At 43.3% G+C, this 24,621-nt stretch overlaps 1 protein-coding gene across 11 annotated transcripts in view; it reads right to left on the reverse strand.

The window, feature by feature from the left end:
* ctnnd2b (catenin (cadherin-associated protein), delta 2b) overlaps window positions 1-24,621 on the reverse strand; it is a 225,541-nt gene that overhangs the window by 168,334 nt on the left and 32,586 nt on the right. For all 11 annotated transcript variants that reach the window (XM_054735870.2, XM_054735967.2, XM_054735916.2 and 8 more), the window contains exon 2: window positions 1,404-1,543. In XM_054735870.2, the coding sequence (XP_054591845.1) occupies window positions 1,404-1,538 (135 nt within the window). In that variant the 5' untranslated portion in view covers window positions 1,539-1,543. The remainder of the gene's footprint in view (window positions 1-1,403; window positions 1,544-24,621) is intronic.

Raw genomic sequence — 24,621 nt, forward strand, 5'->3', positions numbered from 1 at the left:
TAATGGTTAATTTGTGTTCCCTAAACTAAAGTGTTACCACAGTCTAATCTTATAGATATTATAGAACGTAACTGTGTTATAGAACATAATGGTAATGTCACAGTTACTTTGCTAGGTAACTAATTACTTTCACAATGGGGCCACTGAGTTACTAACTCCATTGTTTCATGGAAAAAGCAAATTATAACCATAAGTAATTACTTTTTTAATGTAAGGTATCTACCACTAGCGATGAGTATAACACAATGTCTAAAAGTTTTCTGAGGCAACCATAGATTCCGTGCTACAGCTGAGCTCTTTCTATATGGGCCATGGACAGACTATACATTCATATGTATTGGATGGCTTTGCCTGGCTACAGTTCTTTTTTATTTTATCCAAAATTGATGACAAGGCTGTCTGAAACGAGCGCCGTTTCTGAGTTGACACCATCTTTGTTGTTTTTCTCCATCGTAACTCTGGTTCAAGGCCTGCCCAACAAACATAATGCGCTGTGATTGGCAAGACACAAAACGGACGAATGGCAGACCTGCTGAAGCTACAGTGGTGTGTGGCTAGACTAACCCGCAGAACAACGTCTTCCTCTACTGCCTTGTCTACGATTTCTACGCTGCCATTTTTAGGCTCTTTTTTAAGATTGGGAAAAATTAACTGCCTCTTCAGCTTTACTCTCTTAAATTAGATAAACTTCCACACCTGCAACATTAATTATTCCAAAAATCTGAAGCAATTACCCAGGAGTGCAAAGGTTCAGAAAAAACCAAGAAATCAGAAAACAGTTCACAGACATGTTCAACTGTCAATTAAGTGTGTTAGACTAACGAATGAAAAAGAGATTTAAATCAATCACACAGGAGTAGATATCTTCTAAATTTAACATAATTTAAAATCACATGATCTCCAACACTGTCTCAGAGGTACAGAGCTACAGAGAATAAACACAGTGGGTCACATCTAAGCTCTGTGCTGAATATTCTTACCTTCATTACTTTATAATGAACATCAAACACAGTCGAGCTCTGAAACCTAATCTTAGCTTTTCTGCAAATAAAGTCAAGGTGACTTAGTCACGTCTTCGTGCTGCCTCATCACACTCAACGGTGCTCAAACTTTGACAGAATGTGTGGATGTGATGCATTTCTCCGCTGCAGGGTGGAACCACATTGCACATCTGTGGCTTAAGGCTCTTTAAATCAACTTGCTGCAACATATTTGTGACACACTGGCTTAGTTGGGCCCTCCATCATTTGTGTTTACTGTTTACTGTCACCTTGTTTTCTTTTCCTGCTGTAGGACCAGAGGAATTATGCTTTCTAGTTTCTACTATTCATCTTTCATTAACTGTGACCTGTGACAACCTCCCATGTGTTTTGCGTACATATACACAGATAAACACTCCTAACCTGTTCTTTGACAGAGGCGAGGATGGCAGAGGTGGTTTCAGACTCGGAGCCATCCCCGATGGAGGCATTGAGGACGGGGCTCAACATGGCGACGGCGGCGCTGGCACTGTCAGACACCACCTCAGGTACTGGCATACCTCCTGAAAAACAGGAAAACATCCAACTCTTTTACTTTCATTAAAAACACTGAGATGCCAACGTTGAGGCTAAAACTTTCCCCTGCTTGAAAGTTTAACATAACTGTCATGGCATCAACTACAAGGATTGATCAGTTTCACATCAACGCAAAACGGGATGATTTCCAGTAGGCAGAACTTTTCGGCTTCGAGTCCCAGAGCACCAGATGATCTTTCATTCACACAGAGAAGAAATAAATCAGTGTCTGGTGCCGCGTGTCATTCCGCGTTCGACCAAATGGAGGAGGACACGAGCTCCACATGTGCCATGTAATCCTGATGCTGCACAGAGCTGCTGGAACAGCAGCATCAACCAGCTTTACATGCTGAGGAATCTGCACACACACACACAAACACACACACACACACACACATGCACAAGCACAAGCTGGCTGTCGGTTTGAGGCAGCGCGGGCCTCAAGCAGAGGTAAAGAAATTGGAGCGTGTGAGCAGAGTGGGGGGGCGGGGTAAGGGGGGTGATGGAAAACAGAGCCTGAGAGACTGCTAGGGAAGGTAGCAGAGAGATGGAGGTGAGATGAGGAGAAAGGAGGAGTGGAATGATTACGGAGGAGAAGAGAAAAGAAGAAAACAACTATTCTTGCATGCTGCTAGGCAACAATCTGATCATACGGCTGACCTGCTTCACATGTCTTCCATTCCTCCCCCTCTTCTCCATCCATCTATCCATCCATCCATCCTGCCTTTTATTCACCTCTTCCCACCGTTTCTCAACTTAAATTTTTCATCGCCATCCACCTTGTTACTTACACTTCATCCCTTTTTCTGCATCTTCCCTGCTTTAAAACTTGATGCCCTCCCTCTCCCTGTACTGCTTTTCTTCACTTGACCTGCTTCAGAGTTTTTTCTTCTAGGTGCATTTCTGCTTTATTAAGCAGCCTCTGATGGAGGGCGACAGAAAGAGGATGACCAGAAACGCTGGATTAGAACCTGCAACGCTACAGTGCACCTAAGCTCTTCCAGCATCCTTCCTCACTCTGAAAGTGCTGCACCACTCGTAAACACGCTGCTTATCTGGCCCTGTGACATCGTTGCTACAAGCTTCATATTTACCCTCCTCTCTCTCTCTCTCTCTCTCTCTCTCTCTCTCTCTCTCTCTCTCTCTCTCTCTCTCTCTCTCAGGTGTGTTGCAACTGTCAGCTCAGCTGGGTCAAAATTGCAAAATTATCATTTATTATTTTCTTTTTTGTTTTTCTCTGGACATCTCACACTACTCTCATTCTGATATTTTATTAACCTCTCTAATAAACAGAATTTCATGTCGAGATTTTATGATTATACATTTTTTGTTGGTCTTAAAGTGAAAACGAACATTTTGTTGAGATTGAGCAAATTTTTTTTGCAATAATTGTGAAATTAGTGTTTCTGAGCTAAAAGCATGAACATGTACTAATTACTAAACAGTGACCCATGTGGTCAAATTTGGTCATTACAGCTATAAAATACTCAAATAGCTTTTTTCTCTTGTATTTATTTTGGTCTATTGCTTTTTGTTTGTTTGTGTTTTGTTGTTTACAAATATTTTAGTTGCTAACCCTAACCCTAACAATACTGATCTGACTCCCCCTTCAACAGGGCTACATTTAAAGGGACTTTTCGGACTTTTGAATTTGTATGCTCGTGATTGCCCCCTCAGGCCAAAAGCGTAACGGCAGCTTCAATAGTAGGCTCGTGCACGAGGCGCGCATGCTGTACGTGCACACTCCTTAACGAAAATAACAGCTGAGACAGTCCTGTGTGTGTGTGTGTGTGTGTGTGGCCTGGAGGACAGAGGACAGGAGAACGCGCAGCTAATTAATTAAATAATTTGGTTCTGTACCTTTCTCTTCAGCACAGCCGACAAAGGTTTATGATGGGTCAGTCCTCCTGCATGCTCAGATCATTCCCTTCCCTTGCTTGAAAAATTGTTCCGAAATGAAAGTTGAACCCACATCTTTTTTATCTGTGAATTCAATGCCGTTCGGCGGGTCTCAAATAAAAATTTGGGCATCTTACTGTAAAAAAAAATATACCATTAATGTAAAAAAGAAACTTTAAATAAACTATGTTCACACCCTAGCCTGGCAAGCCAGACTAAATAAATGTATTATTTAGTCTGGCCACGCTCCATTGACAGCTCTCGGTTGTGGGGCGGGTTCTACCGTTGTCTTTCAAATGATCTCCGCATTCCACTGGACAATGAATGTGACATACTCTTGTTTCACTCTGTTGCATCATCCCACCCACCAGGCATATAGAGTGCCCTGATTGGCCCACAAAGCGGATAAAGCTCTGTGATTTGTTCACTAAGCAGATAGAGCACTATGATTGGCCCACCATTGTGGACCAATCACAGCTCTTTATGTGTTTGAAACCCCTCTAGAGAGCTGTGATTGGCTAGCCAGAGTCCTGGTAGGAGCTGCTGAGGTTCCAATGGAGCATGCCTAGACCATACTTTGCAAAGCAAGAATTTGGTCTAGTTCACTAGGCTATTCACACCCAGAATCAAACCCAGATCTTCTGCATGGGAGTCAGACATCTTACAAGGTGAGCTGCACTCTACTAACATTCATAGTATCTGTAACTTTTATGTCCTTGATGACAGCTGAAATAATGTCAAACCAAAGAACGGTTCGGAGCGGAAATGGCTATTATGTTGCTGATTTGCAGGAAATATCTAGAAGAAAGTAGCTAAGGGTCCTCAGAAATGTGGCTAGGTTCATCACTTGACGTTAGGAACAGCAACAAAGTCGCTGAGTTGGCACTACCTCTCTCTCTGCTGCTAAAGCTACTGATAGCAAATGCTACGGGCGATGCCTGAGCGTGAACGCGCATGAAGCAGCCTGCTCGACCCGAGCATCTCTCTTTTTCTGTGATCTTACAGAAAAACAGGCAATCACAGTAAAAATGCCAGGGCTCATTCTACAGGACCAGGGCATTGCAGGAGAATGTATGAAGAAGAAATTTATTATTTCTATACATGTTTTGGCTGTCAAACTTCCATAACGTCCCTTTAAAGATAAATAGAAATCATGTGATTTAAATCTGTGAATTATGTGAGATAACAAGCTTCTCTGAACACATAACTGCAAAATACCATGGTGCAAGCAGTAAAGAAAGACTTTTACTCTCATTGTTAAACCACAGGCCTGAGTTTGTGTAAAATATAAAGAATAGGTGCAATGCCCTCAGGAGAGGCTGTTTTGAGGACCTGGCATTTAATTTCTGGATCAGAGCAAACACCTGCTGCTGCTCGTCACATGGCATTATGAGATGATAACATTATCCGCTTTGCAACACATCACTGTTGATGTCTGCCGAAGTCTGTTTATTCATTTATGCACTGCATGTACTTAAATAGGCTTACTTACACAGCCATGATGTGCTTATCGTGTCTGCACAGGCTCTCACGCATCACCAGTATTATTATTATTATTATTATTGTTGTTGTTGTTGTTGTTGCTTACTGTGGTTTGCTTATTTATCCAGCTAATTCCTTCAAAATGATGGTCCAGAAAAATCTGATGCTGCACCACACGCTTTGGCCTTCAGGCCTAAACGTATGAAATATTCCCCTTGACAAAACATTCAAGCGTGCACTTGAAGAGGGAGCTGAATGGGAGCAGGAGAAGACGCCCAGCAGCCCGGATGGCCTACAGAACAATCCACGAGAAAGCTTGGGCTGGTTTTCAGCTGTGCAGACAGGGAAGTCGGCCAAATATAGGTCAGCTCAGCAGACCGTGTCCAAGTCCTCATCACACAACTGACCAGTACAAAGCAGCTTTCCCCAATAACAGCCACCAGAACTAGGTTATAAAGGCCCGCAGCCCAGCTACTGACAAGACTTTGAATATGGATTAAGCCTAAAGGCTTTATCTTTCTGAAATATAATCTTGGATTTTTATTTTTTTATGTTTTGGGGGGAAGGGGGGTTCGTATTTCAGCGTCATAATGCAGGGGTATTTAGCTCTGCCTTTCATCGTGGTAATCTCTGATATATCGCTGCTGCGTTGTCAAATGCAGCTGTAGCCACGATGTGACTGACGTGTCTGACAAGGGGAGTATTGAGCGTAAACGTTTGACCCTTTAAGCTCATCCATCAGGTCTGAGACAGGAACATTCAGGGGAAGACAGAATTCCTCACAGACCAGCAGAAAAACCCACAGCATGTGCTATTTCACTTATCGTTCTTATCAGTAATTATATTTCTGTGCTTCATCATCTGTCTGTGTATATGGAGCACTAAAGCATGCCAGCGTGAGAGTAAATTTGTGCGCCCCGTATGTGACAGTTTGATAGACAGTCCCATGTTGCCTCATTAAAACTCTCTGCAGTGTTTCGCCTCTACCAGTTATTTGTCTTTTTGTCTAGACCGAGCGTGCTAAAAGGAGAAAAAAACATTGACACTGTCTCTAACAATGTAATTAACTCTATCTGTGTCATAGTGTGTTTTTATTAACCCCCCGCTCTAGTAGGAGATTGTTCTGAAAGAGTTGTGGGATCTGTGCAGGATTTTTTTTACAACATGAGTTTGTAGATTATCCAGCTAATTAAAAACAAGCTTAATATTTTATAATTTACTGGTGAAGCTCAGTATTAATAATGTTATCATTGCATATTCAAACTGTGTTTGAAAAACAGAAATCTTTGCACAAAGAGATGCCTCGCTACGTCTTCCAGCGGCCTTAAAGTCTTCTTCTTTTATTTATTATCATTGGTATGTGATCATGACAACTGCTCAGTCCTCAGTAGGGTTGCAGTCCATGAGCGAGAAGCAGGAGACACCCTGGACAGGTAGGTCTCTTGTCCATCACAGGGACACAGACATCAACCAATCACATATACTCACATCCAAGGATGGTTTGGATTCTCCAAATAACCTAACTTGCACATTTTTGGCCTGTGGAAGATACCAGAGCACCTAGACACAACCCACAAATGCATGGGGAGAGCATGCTAACTCGTAGCATAAAGAAGAGGATTCAACCTTGCAACCTTCTTGCTGCGAGCCAACTGTGTGTCACCATGCATCTCCTAATCACTTGCTTTGCTTAGGGAAATTTTAACAAGTAGCACGTGCAAAATGAAAAGTAGAAATACTTAGATTTTATTCTACAAATGATGTAGGCTACCTACATCTCTTGTATCTTTGGTTATTCTGCACGTCGACATGAGGCTGGTAAATGACGAGTTTCATCACAGAGTTGGTCTTGCTGGATTCTTTCTCATCTCCATCTCCTTGCACTGAGGACACTGTGTCTGATTCATAATCTAAAGCTTCCTGTAGCGTTTTACATAGTGATCACCCGATGCGGTTTAAATCTGTAAATGAATTTTAAAATTATAATCCTGACGGTAAAATGTCATCAAGGCATCCAACAAACCTAATCCCTACTTTTAAGAAGGATTTATTTACATATAATAATTAATCCCAGTGTAGTATGATAAAATAAAACAAATCTAATCCAGAGTTATTCTGTCTCAAATACTGCCCCATGCAAAATAAATAAATAAATAAATAACCTAAAAAGGTGCTACACAAATACAGGTATTTTACGATTTACATAAAAGGCACACTTGGCAGTTCTGCTTGCTTTTAGCACCCACTAGTGTCCCTTATTAATAATCATTCATTATCTCCTTGCTGTGCGTTCGTCTATTTAACACCTTAATCTAACAGCTGAATTATCTCCTCAGCCTTCATTAGTGTCTACAAGAGCGATTCATCACTAAATGAAACATATCATCTCACTAGCCAGAATATTCCACTTGCAACTTCAGACTGGCAGGGCTGCTCTTTTGGAACTTGGAAAAACTGAACTGACATTCCTGGCGCTGCAGTCTGCTTCCAGCACGTTCCCTGCATGTTTTAGATCGTGAACTCAGCTGATTTGTTTAATTCAGTGATGAATCAGTCCTGTAGACACTGAAGGCTGAGGAGACATTTCAACGATTCGATTACAGCGTTAAAAAGACAGGACGCACAGCGAGAAGGAAAGTTTTAATTTTGGTTCTACAAACGGACACTAGGGGGTGCTACATGCAAGCCAAAGCTGCCTAGTTCCTCTTTAATGCAAAGACTAAATAGCATTTTTACTATTGTGCCCACTACATATATGTTTACACGGAGAGACATAAATTCAACTTTATTTATGTTTGTCTCTTTGTTATGAGAGTTTGCTACTATGCCATGATCTAATAAGCTACAGTTTAGTAAATTCAAACCATTGTGCATAACTATCTTTCCTTTCATAGCAATGAAACTCACGTCTTCAGAAAAATGCTTTCTAATGGAATTGTAGAGAAACTGCTCTGAATGGCAGAATAATCACAGCAGATTTAGATGATTCCGTGCTAAAATGATGCAAACCTTTGCACACAATGTAATTAAAATAACCTGTATATAATATATAGAGGTTATATATATATATATATATATATATATATATATATATATATATATATATAGTTACAAACAGGCTCATCGCATTCGTTTCACTCCCGTATAAAAATACCATTGCAGAAATTGGGAGAGACAATTTGCTAAAGCCTCATTTCCCATTTTCTACTTCAGTGTAAACATTTCTTATGTTCGAGTCATTTTTGGTCACAGTCACAAGAAGCCACTTCAGAGGAGTGTGGAGCCAAGCGTTGCATCAGAACTGCAAGTTTTAGACCCCTGGCCCAGACATAAACCTTCCTGCAGCTCATCCATCAAACCCACAGTGGATGGAGTTATGGTGCCAACCGTGTAATAGCTGTTATTAGTGCAGACTGTGAAGAACAATAGGAGCACATTTGTGTTTTACAGTAACATCTAGAGATGAGCATATATCCCTCATGGGCATCCCTCTGTTATTTCAGTCCCTCAGAGGCTTTAGGAGCAGAGCGGTCACTGATAATGAGTAACAACTTTTCAGATAACAGAAAACTATAGAAGGCTTTATGAGCATCATAAAAAAGTATTTGCCTGCTGGCTAAAGCTGTCTGAGTTAAAGGACCGGATGCTAATGGACATTTATCTTAAATGGTTATTGTACCAACTGCTGGATGCATGCTGAAGCTCTGATGACAAACCATTACAATACAATTGGAGAAAATAAAAATCTATTATTAAATCAAATTTGTTATTAAAGGATTGGGGGTCAAGCGAAGTGCTGCTGCGTTGCTATTTTCAGCTTGACTTCATCACAATGAAATGTATTTCTAGTTCTGTGGTTTTAACTGGTTTGTTTGCAACAACAGATGCTGAAAGATGGAAAGCTCCATGCTCACATGACACGCTGTCCAGACATGAGGACAAAGCCACAATATTAGCAAAGAAAAATCACCACTGTTTTCATATTCTACAGTAATTATTGCATAATATCTTGTTAGATTTTTTTTTAAATGTAGCTTGATGCCTGACGATGTTCTCATGGCCTACAAGAGGATTTCTGACCATCACTTTGAGATAGAATACTGGGAATGTTTGTTCAAAATCCCAGTAAAATTTCCTTATAGTATAATGTTTAAAACGACAGTCACGTGTAGAATGGAAGGTTGTACACCAGAATTAACACAGAAGCATTTATATCCTACTGAGAACATTTTAATACCGAAAACAAATTGTAGCGAGCCTGTCAGAGGAGCGTATTTTCTCTGTAAGTGGAAGCTAATCATTTTCAAAAAAATATTTTTTGTTATGTTTTGTCGAATGTTAATAAAAAAACTATAAATATCAGTTTTGTTAATTATCCCTTTGATGCATGAATTATGAAATGTTCAACCATGATTTTTTAACAGTTATTTTCATTCATCTTTAGATGTGAATGAAACAAATTTCAACAAATATTTTTGTAACATTTAATAATTTGCAAATTATTTATTACATGTCCACTTCAGTAGACAGCGTGCATTCTGAGCATGAAATATGATGGCTTGACTTACTGAAGTCCAGATGGAGGGGCTCAAATGCAATAAAGTCTTCAACAGCTGTGCTTAATAGCAAAATAAATTAATAACAATTTTGAGTACCTGTCCACTGTAGTGACCATTATGCATCAAAGGGTTAAGCAGTTAAATAACAATAAAAAAGTAAATAAATAAAATCCAATCTTGCCAACTGTAGATCCTCCACTAGGGGGCAGTAGACACATCTAGAACTGGGTATAGCAGGTTTAAGATGAAGGTACTAATCCTGATACTCGATCTGGCTTAGGGCCAGAAGAGGTAGGATTCTAATTTGTGCCAACAGTGTGTTAACTGGGGTTAAAAGTAAAGAAATAAAATGTATCAAATTCTAGGTCAAGTTTTATGTCTCCAGAAAGCAAAAAAATTATAATCATCAATTATATTTATTACATTTGCACCAGGGATGAAAGACATCACAAACACCACTTGGGAGGTTAAACTATAATTATGTGGAAACAAACGGCTTTTTAACTCCAGGGAGAACAAAGACTCATTGAACCTCATACGCAGTAAAATACATTAAAAAAGGAAAAACACTAGATGGAGCTAAGTGATGGAGGAGGAGATGTTTGCATAAGTCTTGCAGACAGCCATGGATAGTGTAGATTACTTAGAGGGATAACATAACAGGTGATGTGAAGGGATCATTATCAGTTCCCTTTACATGGAGGTTAAAGCCAGAGTCTCATATTGAGATGTCAGTCAGATTCTGCAGAAAGCTCCTGGGTCCAGATGTCAATGTGATGCAGCAGCTGGGAATAAAAGATGTTAAACTGTGAATAGGTTGTGAATAGGTTTAAACCTAGTGTGGCAACTGAAGCATGAACTGACAATGTGTGAGAGGAAAATGAGAGTTAGTGTTTTTCCCATTAGTTATTTTTAAGTAAATTTAATTCCCTTTAAAATATTAATAATGCTTATTAATTCAATTCAATTCAATTCAAAGATACTTTATTAATCCCAGAGGGAAATTAGAGTTTCAGCACACACAATTCTGAGATCAGACATACATAGGCATAGACACATGACAAGAATTGGTGACTGTGGTCATTCGCAACCCGAATCGCGCTACCTTAATAGAGATCAGAGGGTTTATATATGAGGATTGAGTCAGGTGGAGGGAAACAGGCACTTCAGAGTTACCCTCCACAGGGAGAGCAGCTTTGCTATGCAAAAAACACCTCAGACAGAAATGCAACAGACTTCAGACATTACACAACATAAGTGTCCACTAGGTGAGGAGGTAGGGTAGAGGACTCTCCACACATCAGTGAATGCAGCCACGATAAGCAGCGCTGGTAACCTCCGTTTGGACAGGGGAGGGAGGTAGTTGGGTTTAGAGAGCACAGTGACTCCTGGAATGATTCAACAGCCTTCACCGGTCGCAGTCCCGCCCAGGCTGGGATAGGGAGACAGAGTTGCTATGGCGACGGCAGCGTTCCATATTTCTTCTGAGGGGGAGTATTCATTTCAGCCTCAGGCTCAAGGGCACCAGATTCAGACAAGAACTTGTTTTTGGGGCCAGACAGAGATAATTTCCTCTCTATCTTAAAGTTATGTTGGTCCTCAACCCCTCTAAATCCAATAATGGCATAATTAATCTATCCCAGTCCGTTCTGATCCGTCCACTTTCTCCTTGATCGAATCCATCTTCTGTGCCAGAGTCTGAATCTCAGCCAGAGTTCCAAGCTTACGACTCATCTCGACAATCAGCGCCGGCGCTCCGCACACGCACACCACGCATAGCGCGTAGGGCACCACGCCGGGGGAGGGGCACCAAACGCAAGCTTAAAATAATATATATATGATAAGGACAGATTTCAATTAGAATATGTGCAAAGCAAGTTAACAGCATGTTTACGGAGAGAAAACAATACAAAAAGTAAAGGAGATGGACCGTGTCCACTTTTCACTCTATCCGGGCGTCCGGACTGGGGGGGTTCTGTATTGATGAAAATGTACGGCTTTTCATCCAGGAGCAGGGATCGAATTATGGGGGAGCTGTATATCCTACACATCCAGGGGAGCCGGAAAAAAGTTTTCTACCTATATTACTTCATTTATGGACTCTTTTGAGCAGAGAGCACAGACAGCTGCACGGCGCTGATCGTTGTTGCGCAGCGCTCCATGCAGCTGCATCCAGCGCACGGTCCATTCTCAAAGTGGCGCAACCAAAAAACTATAATTAACCCACGATCGTTCATGTCCACACATGTTCTCTACTTTCTGTCTTATCTGTGCCTGAAGCGCTCTGCTACTGCGGAGCTCATCACCTGTGCTGCGGTGATTTCACCTCACTGACGCAGCATTGAAACGCGCTCTGCGTTTTGCGGTCAGGAGATCCCTTTGATCTGCTCAAAAGTGACTGATGAGGTGAAAAAGTAAGAATCCAGGCAGCAGATTTTCTGGAGAGTTTAGAGGAGATGCAGGAAGATGAGAGACAGACAGGACAGGAAAATAGTTAAATAAAAACAAGAAAACAAAACAAAGTGTTGAAAAGTAAAATGTAGGCAGATTTGTCTCCACTACACGTTTTTACCTGTATAGAACAGTAAGTTATACACATGTAATATTTATACATTTGATACAATTCAGATCATCTTCAAAACTCGGTCACACACCCAGGGCCGTTTCAAGACATTTTGGGGGTCAAGGCAAAATGACACCCCCCCCCCCCCACACACACACACACACACACACCACCCCCACCCCCCCACCCCCCCACCACCACCACCACCCCAAAACTGGGCTCATGTAAAAACTACACATTGTCTCTTCAATGCTCCTTCTAATGTCCTGGAAGTAAGATTTGAGACTTTCTAAATTCCCAGCCATTTTGTTCTCCGTGTCTGGTTCGATGATGTCAGTATGGTGAGACACATTTGTAGTCCTACACGTCTTTTCACACACAACCTGAAATAACTTGCCACCATTCAAAAATATAGACTTTCTTGGTATCACAACATGTCTACATGAGTAATCCCGAGTACTCATTTAGCAACTTAGAAAATAAATATGAGATTATCTCAAATTTCTGAGTATGGAAAAAATAACATTCAAGTGCCCTCTTATCAGCAGATTCAAACATAAATCATCTCAATTTATGGGACCACAAACGTAAACGGCGTACTGAATCTCCTAACAAAGATCAAAAAAGTGCATCTCAAACCTGTAACATGCCAAATATTTGAGTTCTTGGAATCGATTCTGAACCTTTGTGAATCGATTCTGAATCTTTATAAGAATTCCGATTCAGACTTGAATCGATTTTTTTCAGCACCTCTAGTTGTCACCCTCTGCTGCCCGCTCTCCCCTCTCCGATCATGCAGTCCCATGTGCGATCCAATGAGTAAACTCCATCGTCTCTGTTCATGGTCCCACATCCACGTCTCCTTATCTCTATAGATTCCTTTGTCCATCTTTTGTATTTCTGTTGTTCGGTGTTTATGTGTATGACTTAGGTTCCTTTTGCAGCATGCTTCCATCATCTCACTTTCTGATTGGATACACATAACATTAAACAGGCTGCACGCTTGATTGTCTTTGGGGGAAACACCACAAACGCTGAGATATCAGAGACAATCCAAAATGTTCAGCATAACTGATTTGGGATTAGATTGGTCCCATCATCTTCCTGGGCAGACCAGAGCTCTCCTAAAGCCGGGCGTACACTGCGACTTTTTCACTTTTTTGAGCCGATTTTCCAGTCGTGCGAGAATCCACGACATCGGGGTGAGTTTTGCACCGAGCGGTCGTGTAGTGTACAGGGGGTTACGAGAGGCGATTAACACCACGTGACCAGCTGCCGATCAGCAGTCGTGAGGTCGCACGGACTTCTGGTGTGTTTAATATTTCGCTCGTCCCTCGTAAGGGTATCGCACTGTTGAAGCAGCGCTGCGAGCAGCTGTGAGCAGCTACGATCCAAAAAGTATCAGAACCGCTCACGGCGCATGCGCGCGCAATCCTGCATCAACGCCGGTCGCTCGCTATTTCCCTAATAACACACGCTGTTCGTTTTTGTTTCTACACGTTTTTTTTACTTACAAAGATTGTCAAGAAAGCGTGTTTGTCGTGTTCATGTCAAATTAAACTATCACAAAACACAGATTTACTCTCTTTATTTCGTTTTCCTCATCCAACCCCCATAAATCCCTGTGTGTCCTGCAGCACTCCCGAAGGACAACAGGCAAGACAAGACAAAAAAGTCTGACGTGTTGAGTAAAAACTGATATTTTTAGCACATTTTTAGGGCCGACGTGTTGCTACTAGACGTACAGTGTGAGCAGTCAGGTCGCATGCGAGAACTGGGTCGTACAGTGTGAGCACATGACTCGTGAGATCTGCTCTGCGAGGAAGTCGTACAGTTTGAGCTGAAGCTGAACGCTGCGAGTGAAAAAGTCGCACAGTGTACGCCCGGCTTAACACACCACACACAGCATGAACATCTGATACGATATCTGATAAGCATAATTATCCTGCCATATGACCTAGACCTTATCATTCAAATTTAACTTGAAAATATATATTTTATAATTCACCAGATGACACGTTGAGGGGATGGTAGGACCCAAAATGCAGATCACCCAGACGACAAGAGGCAGGAGTTGATACAAAGTAAAAATCCTTTTATTGGCAGGATGAAACAAAATAAATCTACAAGGCAGCGAGCCAAAAATCCAAATATCCAAAAAACCCTGGTAATGAGAACTAAAGCTACTACTACCTACTGTGGTTTTTATTTAGCTCTAAAAACAGAAAAAATATGTTTTTTTTTGTTTCATTTTATAAACAAAGCAATCAAGTTATTTAAAAAGTATATCCCAGAAAAGCCTTTCTTGGTGGGTTTTTTTTTCTGTTGCTAAGAATTTCTCTCATTATTTTTTCATCAAACCGGACCATTTTTAAACTTCGTCTTCGTCTTCGTCTTCCTCCGCTTATCCGGGTCCGGGTCGCGGGGGCAGCATCCCAATTAGGGAGCTCCAGGCCGTCCTCTCCCCGGCCTTGTCCACCAGCTCCTCCGGCAGGACCCCAAGGCGTTCCCGGACCAGATTGGAGATGTAACCTCTCCAACGTGTCCTGGGTCGACCCGGGGGCCTTCTGCCGGCAGGACATGCCCGAAACACCTCCCCGGGGAGGCGTCCAGGAGGCATCCTGACCAGATGCCCAAACCACCTCAACTGGCTCCTTTCGATCCGGAGGAGCAGCGGTTCTACTCCGAGTCCCTCCCGAATGTCCGAGCTCCTCACCCTATCTCTAAGGCTGAGCCCGGCCACCCTACGGAGGAAACTCATTTCGGCCGCTTGTATCCGCGATCTCGTTCTTTCGGTCATTACCCAAAGCTCATGACCATAGGTGAGGATTGGGACGTAGATCGACCGGTAAATCGAGAGCCTGGCTTTCTGGCTCAGCTCCCTCTTCCCCACGACAGATCGGCTCAGCGTCCGCATCACTGCAGACGCCGAACCAATCCGCCTGTCGATCTCCCGATCCCTCCTACCCTCACTCGTGAACAAGACCCCGAGATACTTAAACTCCTCCACTTGAGGTAGGACCTCTCCCCCGACCCGGAGGAGGCAAGCCACCCTTTTCCGGTCGAGAACCATGGTCTCAGATTTGGAGGTGCTGATCCTCATCCCAGCCGCTTCACATTCGGCCGCGAACCTACCCAGCAAGAGCTGAAGGTCAGAGCTGGATGAAGCTAGGAGGACCACATCATCCGCAAAAAGCAGAGACGAGATTCTCCTGCCACCAAACTCGACACACTCCACACCACGGCTGCGTCTAGAAATTCTGTCCATAAAAGTGATGAACAGAACCGGTGACAAAGGGCAGCCCTGGCGGAGTCCAACCCTCACTGGGAACAGGTCCGACTTACTACCGGCTATGCGGACCAAACTCACGCTCCTCTGGTAAAGGGACTGAATGGCCCTTAACAGAAAGCCACCCACCCCATACTCCTGGAGCGTCCCCCACAGGGTGCCCCTGGGGACACGGTCATAAGCCTTCTCCAAATCCACAAAGCACATGTGGATTGGTTGGGCAAACTCCCATGCCCCCTCCATCACCCTTGCAAGGGTATAGAGCTGGTCCACAGTTCCACGGCCAGGACGAAAACCACATTGCTCCTCCTCTATCTGAGATTCAACTATCGATCTGACCCTCCTCTCCAGTACCTTGGCGTAGACCTTTCCAGGGAGGCTGAGGAGTGTGATCCCCCTATAGTCGGAACACACCCTCAGGTCACCCTTCTTAAAGATGGGGACCACCATCCCGGTCTGCCACTCCCTAGGAACTGCCCCCGATGACCACGCAATGTTGTAGAGACGTGTCAACCATGACAGCCCTACAACATCCATAGCCTTGAGATACCCAGGACGAACCTCATCCGCCCCCGGGGCTCCGCCGCTGTGTAGTTGTTTGACTACCTCAGCAACTTCTGCCCCCGAGATCGGACAGTCCATCCCCAGGCCTCCCAGCTCTGGTTCCTCCTCGGAATGCGCATTGGTGGGATTGAGGAGCTCCTCAAAGTATTGCTTCCACCGTCCGACTATAGCCTCAGTTGACGTCAGCAGCTCCCCATCCCCACTGTAAACAGTGTGAGCGAGTTGCTGCCTTCCTCTCCTGAGGCGCCGGACAGTTTGCCAGAACCTCTTTGGAGCCGATCGATAGTCTTTCTCCATGGCCTCACCAAACTCCTCCCACGCCCGAGATTTTGCCTCGGCAACTGCCACTGCTGCACCCCGCTTGGCTATCCGGTACCTGTCTGCTGCCTCCGGAGCCCCACTGACCAGCCACGCCCTGTAGGCCTCCTTCTTCAGCCTGACGGCTCCCCGAACCTCTGGTGTCCACCAGCGGGTACGGGGGTTGCCACCACGACTGGCACCGGCCACCTTACGACCACAGCTAGCAACAGCCGCCTCGACAATCGCAGAGTGGAACAAGGCCCACTCGGACTCAATGTCCCCCACTGCTCTCGGGACGTGGTCAAAGCTCTGCCGGAGGTGGGAGTTGAAGACCGTCTTGACAGGTTCTTCTGCCAGGCGTTCCCAGCAGACCCTCACTATGCGTTTGGGTCTGCCAGGTCTACGCGGCATGTTCCCTTGCCATCTGATCCAACTCACCACCAGGTGGTGATCAGTTGACAGCTCCGCCCCTCTCTTCACTCGGGTGTCCAAAACATACGGCCGCAGGTCAGATGATACGACTACAAAATCTATCATCGACCTGTGACCTAGGCTGCCCTGGTACCAAGTGTACCGGTGGGCATCCTTATGTTCGAACATGGTGTTCGTTATGGCCAAACTGCGGCTTGCACAGAAGTCCAATAACAAAACACCGCTCGAGTTCAGATTAGGTGGGCCGTTCCTCCCAATCACACCCCTCCAGGTCAAGCTGTCATTGCCCACGTGAGCATTGAAGTCCCCCAGCAGGACAATGGAGTCCCCTGATGGAGCACTATCTAGCACTCGTCCCAGGGACTCCAAAAAGGGTGGGTACTCTGAACTGATATTTGGCCCATAAGCACAAACAACAGTCAGGACCCGTTCCCCGACCCGAAGGCGCAAGGAAGCTACCCTCTTGTCCCCTGGGGTAAACCCCAACACACAGGCAGAGAGTCTCGGGGCTAACAAAAAGCCAACCCCAGCCCTCCGCCTCTCACCCGGAGCAACTCCAGCAAAGTAGAGTGTCCAACCCCTCTCCAGGTCTCGGGTTCCAGAGCCAATGCAATGTGTCGAGGTGAGTCCGACTATATCTAGCCGGTACCGCTCAACCTCTGCCACAAGCTCCGGCTCCTTCCCCGCCAGCGAGGTGACGTTTCATGTCCCAAAAACTAGTTTTCTTGTCCGGGGATTGGACCGCCAAGGCTCCCGCCTTGGTCTGCCACCCGATTCGCATTGCACCGGACCCTTCATGTTCCTCCTGCGGGTGGTGGGTCCACAGTTGGACGAGCCCATGTATCCGGTTCGGGCTGGGCCCGGCCGGGCCCCATGGGCAAAAGCCCGGCCACCAGGCGCTCGCTCACGGGCCCCAACCCCAGGCCTGGCTCCAGTGTGGGACCCCGGTAACCCTCCGGGCCGGGTACTCCGACTCTTCGTTTTAACCGCCATGAAAGATCCTTCGAACCGTTCTTTGTCTCACCCTTCACCTAAGACCAATTTGTCATGGGAGACCCTACCAGGGGCACTAAGTGCCCCAGACAACATAGCTCCTAGGATCATTAGGGCACTCAAACTCCTCCACCACGATTGGGAGGAATTTGTACATTCTGGTAGTTACTGAAGATTATTTGGTCGTGATACATTTAAATTTTATTCTACTACTTTTCTACTCTCAAATGAAGCTAAAATACTTCAGTTTTTACCAGTTTATACTCACAAACCTGTAAATCAGGAAATCTGGAGGGTATGTGAGTGGGAAGAGCTGGGGAATTTCATGAACACGAAAGTAAAGTATCAAGAATGTTTTTCCAAGGATATGTGAGAAAAGCCTCTTTCAAACAAGTTACTTGTTGAAAACTCTTTTGTTCAAGGTCCCTGAAGCTTCATCCACAGTAAGGCAGTTAGCCAGTTATTTACCGTGTGTAAATTCATGGTAAAAGGCCTGTATTTGATATAGCGCCTCTAGAGTCTTAGAACCCCCCAAGGTGCTTTACAACACAATCACCCATGCACACACATTTCACTGAAATCTCAATATGGTAAATACTATGCAACTTTTTTTGTATTTTAAATATTTTTCTTGAGCCAGTAAAGGCCCTTTACGAGGTTAGTGAAATGTCACTCAAACGTCGCTTCCCCCTGTGGCCAGAATATCGCTCTTGCAACTTCAGAGTGGCAGGCCACCACTTGCTGGACTTAGAAAAATTTAAGCTGACATGCCTGGTACTGGAGTGTGCTTCCAGCATGTTTAAGATTGTGAACGCAGATGATTTGTTTAATTTACCAACGAACCACTCTTGTAGAAACTAATGTAGGCTTGGAAAATATTTCAACTGTTAGACTGAGGTGTTAAAAAGACAGACACAAAGCGAGGAGATAACTTTTGCTTTTGGTTCTACTAAACAGACACTAGGAGGTGCTAAAAACAAGACAAAACTGTCAAGTGTGCTTTTAAAGGTTGTTTTCCAGGCGAACTAGTAACTCGGCCCAATGCAGATCATCCCGACGGCACGGTTCGGTATTTTCTCCCCTATTTTTAGTCCCTGCTTCGTTGAGGTACCTGGCAAGGCAGAGTCGGGCCGGCATCGTGATTCTGGCTGCTGATTGGCTAGGGGGTGGAGTCACTGGTTGCTCTAGAGTTTCTGCCTTCTGTTGCCTGCAGCCATTTCCTGGTTCAGAGTCTGACAAAAAGCCTTAAAACTAAGCAAAACGCCCAGCAACACCACTATTTTTGTGCTGGGTTGTGTTTCTGTAGAGCATACAAGATACCTTCTGTCACGGCGCTGGCTTGGGAACAAAAACTACTAGTTGACTCAAACCACACTGTACAGAGCTGTTTTAGGCTGTGCAGTGCTCCTGGAAAACTAGCGTTTTACCCAAGCCCCCATAATTCGGGTCTGAAATTGAAGCCAACACGGAAGTGACAAAAATTGCAGTTCCACCCTCATCCGCTGGGGGCTGGTGTCAGAAGCGAGCAAATCCTCATTGACTCCCATGTTAAAAATTCCAATTTCACAGCAGAAATAAACATGTTTACAGCCTGGTTACAAAACATGTTTTAGGTTTAATAGATCTAGTTTACACTCATGACAACTCTGAGGAGGGTGAATTGTTTTGTCACTCTTCTGTTTAAGTGTATTAAATGTATAAAATTCTGAATAATTTATGAGCATCAGACATATGACTGCAGAGCTAGCTCCGTGGAAAGGCCTCAGCCTGAGCCTCGGCCTTGCCTGAAAACTGTTCCCCCATTTTAGTCTCTCAACTTAGACCATTAGTTGTAGCATTTGTGCATTATTTTTGGATATTATTTGTGCAATTGTTGGACAAAATGATTTGCTGTGGCATTAATTGCACTAATAGAGCATTCAAGGAGTCTCCACTAGGGGTTGTACGAACTAGTCGACTAGTCGACTTCACGACTCTGTAGTGACTTTTTATGCCTATCATCAACTAGTCGCTGTCACGTGATAATGACTGACAAGATGCAGTCCTTGGAAAAGACAGCCGGTGATGAGCCCCTGCGCGTCTGGATCGAGGCGGAGGCAACGCGCTGTGCGGTACTGACACCGGCGGTAAAACGGACATTTAACCAAACTGTGACCTTTTCCCTCTTGCAATTTAACCTTCCCCTCACCCCCATCCTAATCTTAACCAGTTTGTGCATGCAAAGCTCTGATCGTTGACGTGCGCTCCAGACATTGCGTCCTGAGCACCGCCAAATCAGGTGTCACCACCTCAAAAGCAAATTAAACACGCGATCGTTCATGTCGGCTCATTTCCTTTCATGTTTTCTGTCTGTTATTTGTGCCTGATGCGTTTCGCTGCTGCGGAGCGAGGCTCTTCACCTGTTTTGTTCTCCGGTGACGCACCCCCAAGATTCCACTATCTCCGCTCCGCTCCGGCATGAACTCCGCAGCAAAAACGGTCCCGTTGTAGTCGGCCGGCGAGCAGCGGCACTCCGCTGTTTTTGCGGTCGGTAGATCTTTTTAGAACTGCAGTTCAAAGGTAACTCATAAGGTGAATATATATGAACGCAGGTAGCAGTTTCTCTTTAGGATTGAGAGGAGATGCAGGAAGATAATAAACAGACAGGACAGAAAAATAGTCAAATAAAAACAAGTTCGTTTTTGTACCTGGTGGTTGCAACAAACAGACACCACTGAAGGTAATCAGAAGTGAGGAACAGAAAATGAAATAATTATTTTAATGTTTAGAGCAGCAGGAACTCCGAGAGGCTGCAGGCGCATCAGTGAGTTTGCGGCTGCTGCGCAGGGGGAGGGGGGAGAGGACTGAAGTAGGATGCAGAAACTACCGTTATTAAAAGAGACGTGTTAACTTAGAAAATGTGGCCGCAATTTTAATTGTCAAAAACTCCAGCGAACCAACCGACCGACCCCCACCCCCACCCCCACCCCCCCCACCCCCACCCCCCCCGCGCTTCCGGCGTATGACGTCATCAACGACTAGTCGAAGTCGACTCGACTTTCATTACTTGACTGTCGACTTTAAAAAAAATAAAGTCGTGCAGGCCCTAGTCTCCACTTCATTTTTTTCGGAAAGTAAAATTATATTTATGTATTTTAGGTCACTGCAGCTGATGCACTAGCTGAGCTTAGATTTTAACATGTACTGTTTAACAATGAAATTTAAATGTAATAGGGTAAAACCCAGTACATTTAACATAATGCTGCATTTTTGAAAATGGGTTGAAATATGACATGTTGGTAGAGCTGGGTTCCGACTATCGATATGGACTTATAGCGGCAGCTCATCCTGGGACGTAATTTTGGGGGGGGACGGGTGGGACATGTCCCCCCCACTTTTTCAAAAGGCAGTTTCGGTCCCCTTCACTTTTTTCCGTCCAAAAACAATATTACGCTCCATTAAATGGATTTGATTGAGCACTAGGACCGAAACGGAAACCGGTTTCCTATTAGACCCACCCAAAAGCTAATCTATTGGCTCTGCTGATACTTGCTAACGTATTATTGGCTGTTGCTGCTGTCACTCAAGTTGTAAACAGTCAGAACGTGCTCACGTTGTTTTGCTAGTTTGGAGCCGCTAGGGAACACCGGTACTGAGTCACATCGTCAACTAGACGCTGTGTAATATCAGAGCTCAGCTCAGCTTCCACTACATAACATTTGAATAAGTGTTCATTTGTGAGTCTTTGGTAGTTAGGCACAGCCAGGCGGCAGCATGTCAACAAACGAAAGTGGATATAAGAGACTTCTTTCAAAGTCAAAACGTAAGTTGGAACATGCGACACCCCTGCATTAAGCTCAGACTCACCTCCTCCTTCACACACATACTCAAAACTAACTTTTACAAACTAATCTCCTCCACATAACTGACTCCTCAGACACAATTTATTTGTATTATTATAATTATTATTATTTATTATTATTATTACTATTATCATGATTATTATTACTAGTAGTAGTAGTAGTAGTAGAAGTGTAACTTCAAAACTTTTATCATTTAACTTTATTGTAAACTTATCTATTGCAATGTATATGTTCACATTAAAAAGCTCTGAAAAATGAACAGTATCATCGTCAACAGATTTTTTTAAGCTTAATGTCAAAGATGTACTCTTTTCATTAGATTTATCTTATTTTTTCCATTTATTTTTTGTGTGTTGAAATGCAACAACTGTTTAAACACTTTTAAGGGAAAAAACATATTTAATATGTTTTTATACACTCAAATTGGTAATGAATAATTTACACATTATATTAATAATAATTGTGAATCATACTAGAACCATCCTGTAAATATTTCTGTTTGTTCCATTCCAAAATCTCCCACTGTTTATAGTTCATGCATCTTTTTTTCAGGTGACTGACAGAGATGCAGGAGGAGAGACCGGTGAAGGTACAGCAGGAGAGGCTGTAGGAGATGGAGGACGAGAGCCTGGAGGAGATGGAGCAGAGCCTGGAGGCTCACAGGTGAGGTTGAAATAATGAAGATACGATAGACATAAAATTGATCATTGTGACAAATGTTAGGGTGATGATCATGTGTAAAACATTAGTTCAGCATGTCCTCTAACACAGCAAATGAAATAACGGCCAGATCTCAGGAGGGACCGTTTATGTATAAATACTTTTTATACTTTTGACTAGGCCTGGGAAAGTAACAAATTTTGCTGGATGATATTTTGTCCAACAAATTGTTGATGATAAACGATATCATTGTCAACATTATCTAGACCAAAATAACCACTAATATAATGTTAATATATCATAATAATGCAAGTACACCCTTTAAAATGCAACAAATAAACCTTCATTTAACATTGAAATGTCCAGAACCAGAACTTCTAAATGAATAAAAATAACAAACAAAAATTGAATAAAAAAGGAATCTCACTCCCTGTTAGAAAATGTTGCACCAAAAACAATAAAAAAAGACCCAAAACAATAAATACAATGGCCTATCCATTGTCAACAGCCAAAACTGCACTTCAATAATGATAATAAATAAAAATAATAATAGAGTTGTACATTTTTTAACTTTGATATATATATATATATTGAGGATGGAAAAAATATTGAGATGGGCATGTGACGTGTCAAAGGGTCTTTACATAACACCCCCACCCCAAATCCGCACAAGCCTGCTGTGTCCCCCCCACTTCTGAAATCAAAATTTCGTCCCTGAGCTCAACGCATCTCTGATCAGAGCGGCGCTCGTCTGCTGTGCGGCTGCCGGCTTGTGGAGCTCTCGGGAGATCTCTGTGTTCCACCCGGTTTTACCCAGCGGTCAGCCCGGCATATCTCTGACTCAGAAGCTCTGGTGTTGTGCACAGTTAACTCCGGTTGTAGCTAAGTAGCTACCTCTGTTAGCTTAGCTCCCACCTCCGCGTTAGCTTTGGGTTAGCTTGTATCGCTTCAGTTCGACGGGTGTCGTCAGTTGATCCCAGCCTTACAGCCCCTCCCTCAGCTCCATCTCTTTTCCCTTTTGTGGAATTGTCTGGGCTTGACGGAACCTGTGACAAGGTAAAAATGGCGGTGGTGGCCACCTCCCATTTTGGCCTAAAACTTATTCTTGAAGTCTATGGAAACACATTGTCCAGTAAATATGTCGATGGTCTTACCCAAGGACGCAAAAGCAGCGTTCACTGCCGACAGCCGGGATCGATCAACCCTCAGATTAGTGGACAACCCACCCTACCTTCAGAGCTACTCCTGTCTTTTCTGGTCATTTTAATGTAACTTTTTTCCTATTTTCAGTTAAGAACACAACAGATACTAATTTAGCATAACTTGCATCTGTTACAATCACTTTCACTTCATCACGTATTAAACAAGTGTCTTTTATACTTCCCTCTTTTTGATTTACTTATGCCTGAGAATCCAAGAATAAATAACAGAGGTGTAGAATACAATTATGTACTCAAGTAAAGTTTGTTTATCTGCAATCCAAAATCTTCCGGAGTAGGTTACTGTCACCAACAGGGAACTGTGGCCAAATCTCAGTTTGAGACATTTTTCATGTAAAATTATCTAACTCAGTAAGCTAACATTGATAATACGGCACTGTTCAAACAATGTGAGTATAAAGAAACAGGAATATTCATATTTTATCAGAGAGTTGATGAGGATTTCTTCCTCTGCACATTCAAAAAGAAAAGCACAGACTCCCAGAAGGAATGGGATTCGAGTAAAACTAAATATATATTTTTTTTTTTTTGCTGAAGGATGAGATCTACATCTTCATTACAAAGTGGCCCTTGTTTTATGCTGCATCTCGTTCTCCAAACTACATGCTGGCGAAGCTGAAAATACAGTCAGCACCATGAATTATACGTGTTTCCACAGTTCCTCTGGGTGATCTCTGTAGCCAACCAGCTTCATTACATGGTGTAATTACAGAGGTTACAGCTATAGTGATAAACATGTTGCAAAGACAAATTGAAACTCTTCCACCCACCGAGGAATTCAAACCACTCAAAGACAAAAATGAAATGGAAAAAAAAACCTGTGATCAAGATGTTTGTGAACATGAATGGAATCAAAATTCTAGAGTGAAATCAAAGTCGTTACAAACTAGTAAGGGTTTAACCACGGCTCTGAACTCTACGAAGCTGCAGCTGGTATGCTAGCATGCTAACAGCTGATTGTCAGACTGCATTTGAACATCAGTAGAGTCTGCAACTCTGCAGACACACATAGGCCCTGGCTACCATTATAAGGGACCCCAAGTTACTGGTTTACTCTCATACAAATACCTTTAAATTATTCATTAGTTGTATTGTTTTTAAAGCATAATTTCAAAATGCTATATTTTTTAATTAGTGTTGTGATTTTCTGTAGTCTGTAGAGATGTCAAATGAATCTGCTTTTCAATCTTAGAAACCCAGAAGAAGTGACTTTGATCTTCTTGTTAATGTAATTATAATGTAATAATTAAAGCATCACCTAA

Source organism: Nothobranchius furzeri, chromosome 11 (genome assembly GCF_043380555.1).
Source record: "Nothobranchius furzeri strain GRZ-AD chromosome 11, NfurGRZ-RIMD1, whole genome shotgun sequence".
In the NCBI taxonomy this organism is placed as follows: Eukaryota; Metazoa; Chordata; class Actinopteri; order Cyprinodontiformes; family Nothobranchiidae; genus Nothobranchius; species Nothobranchius furzeri.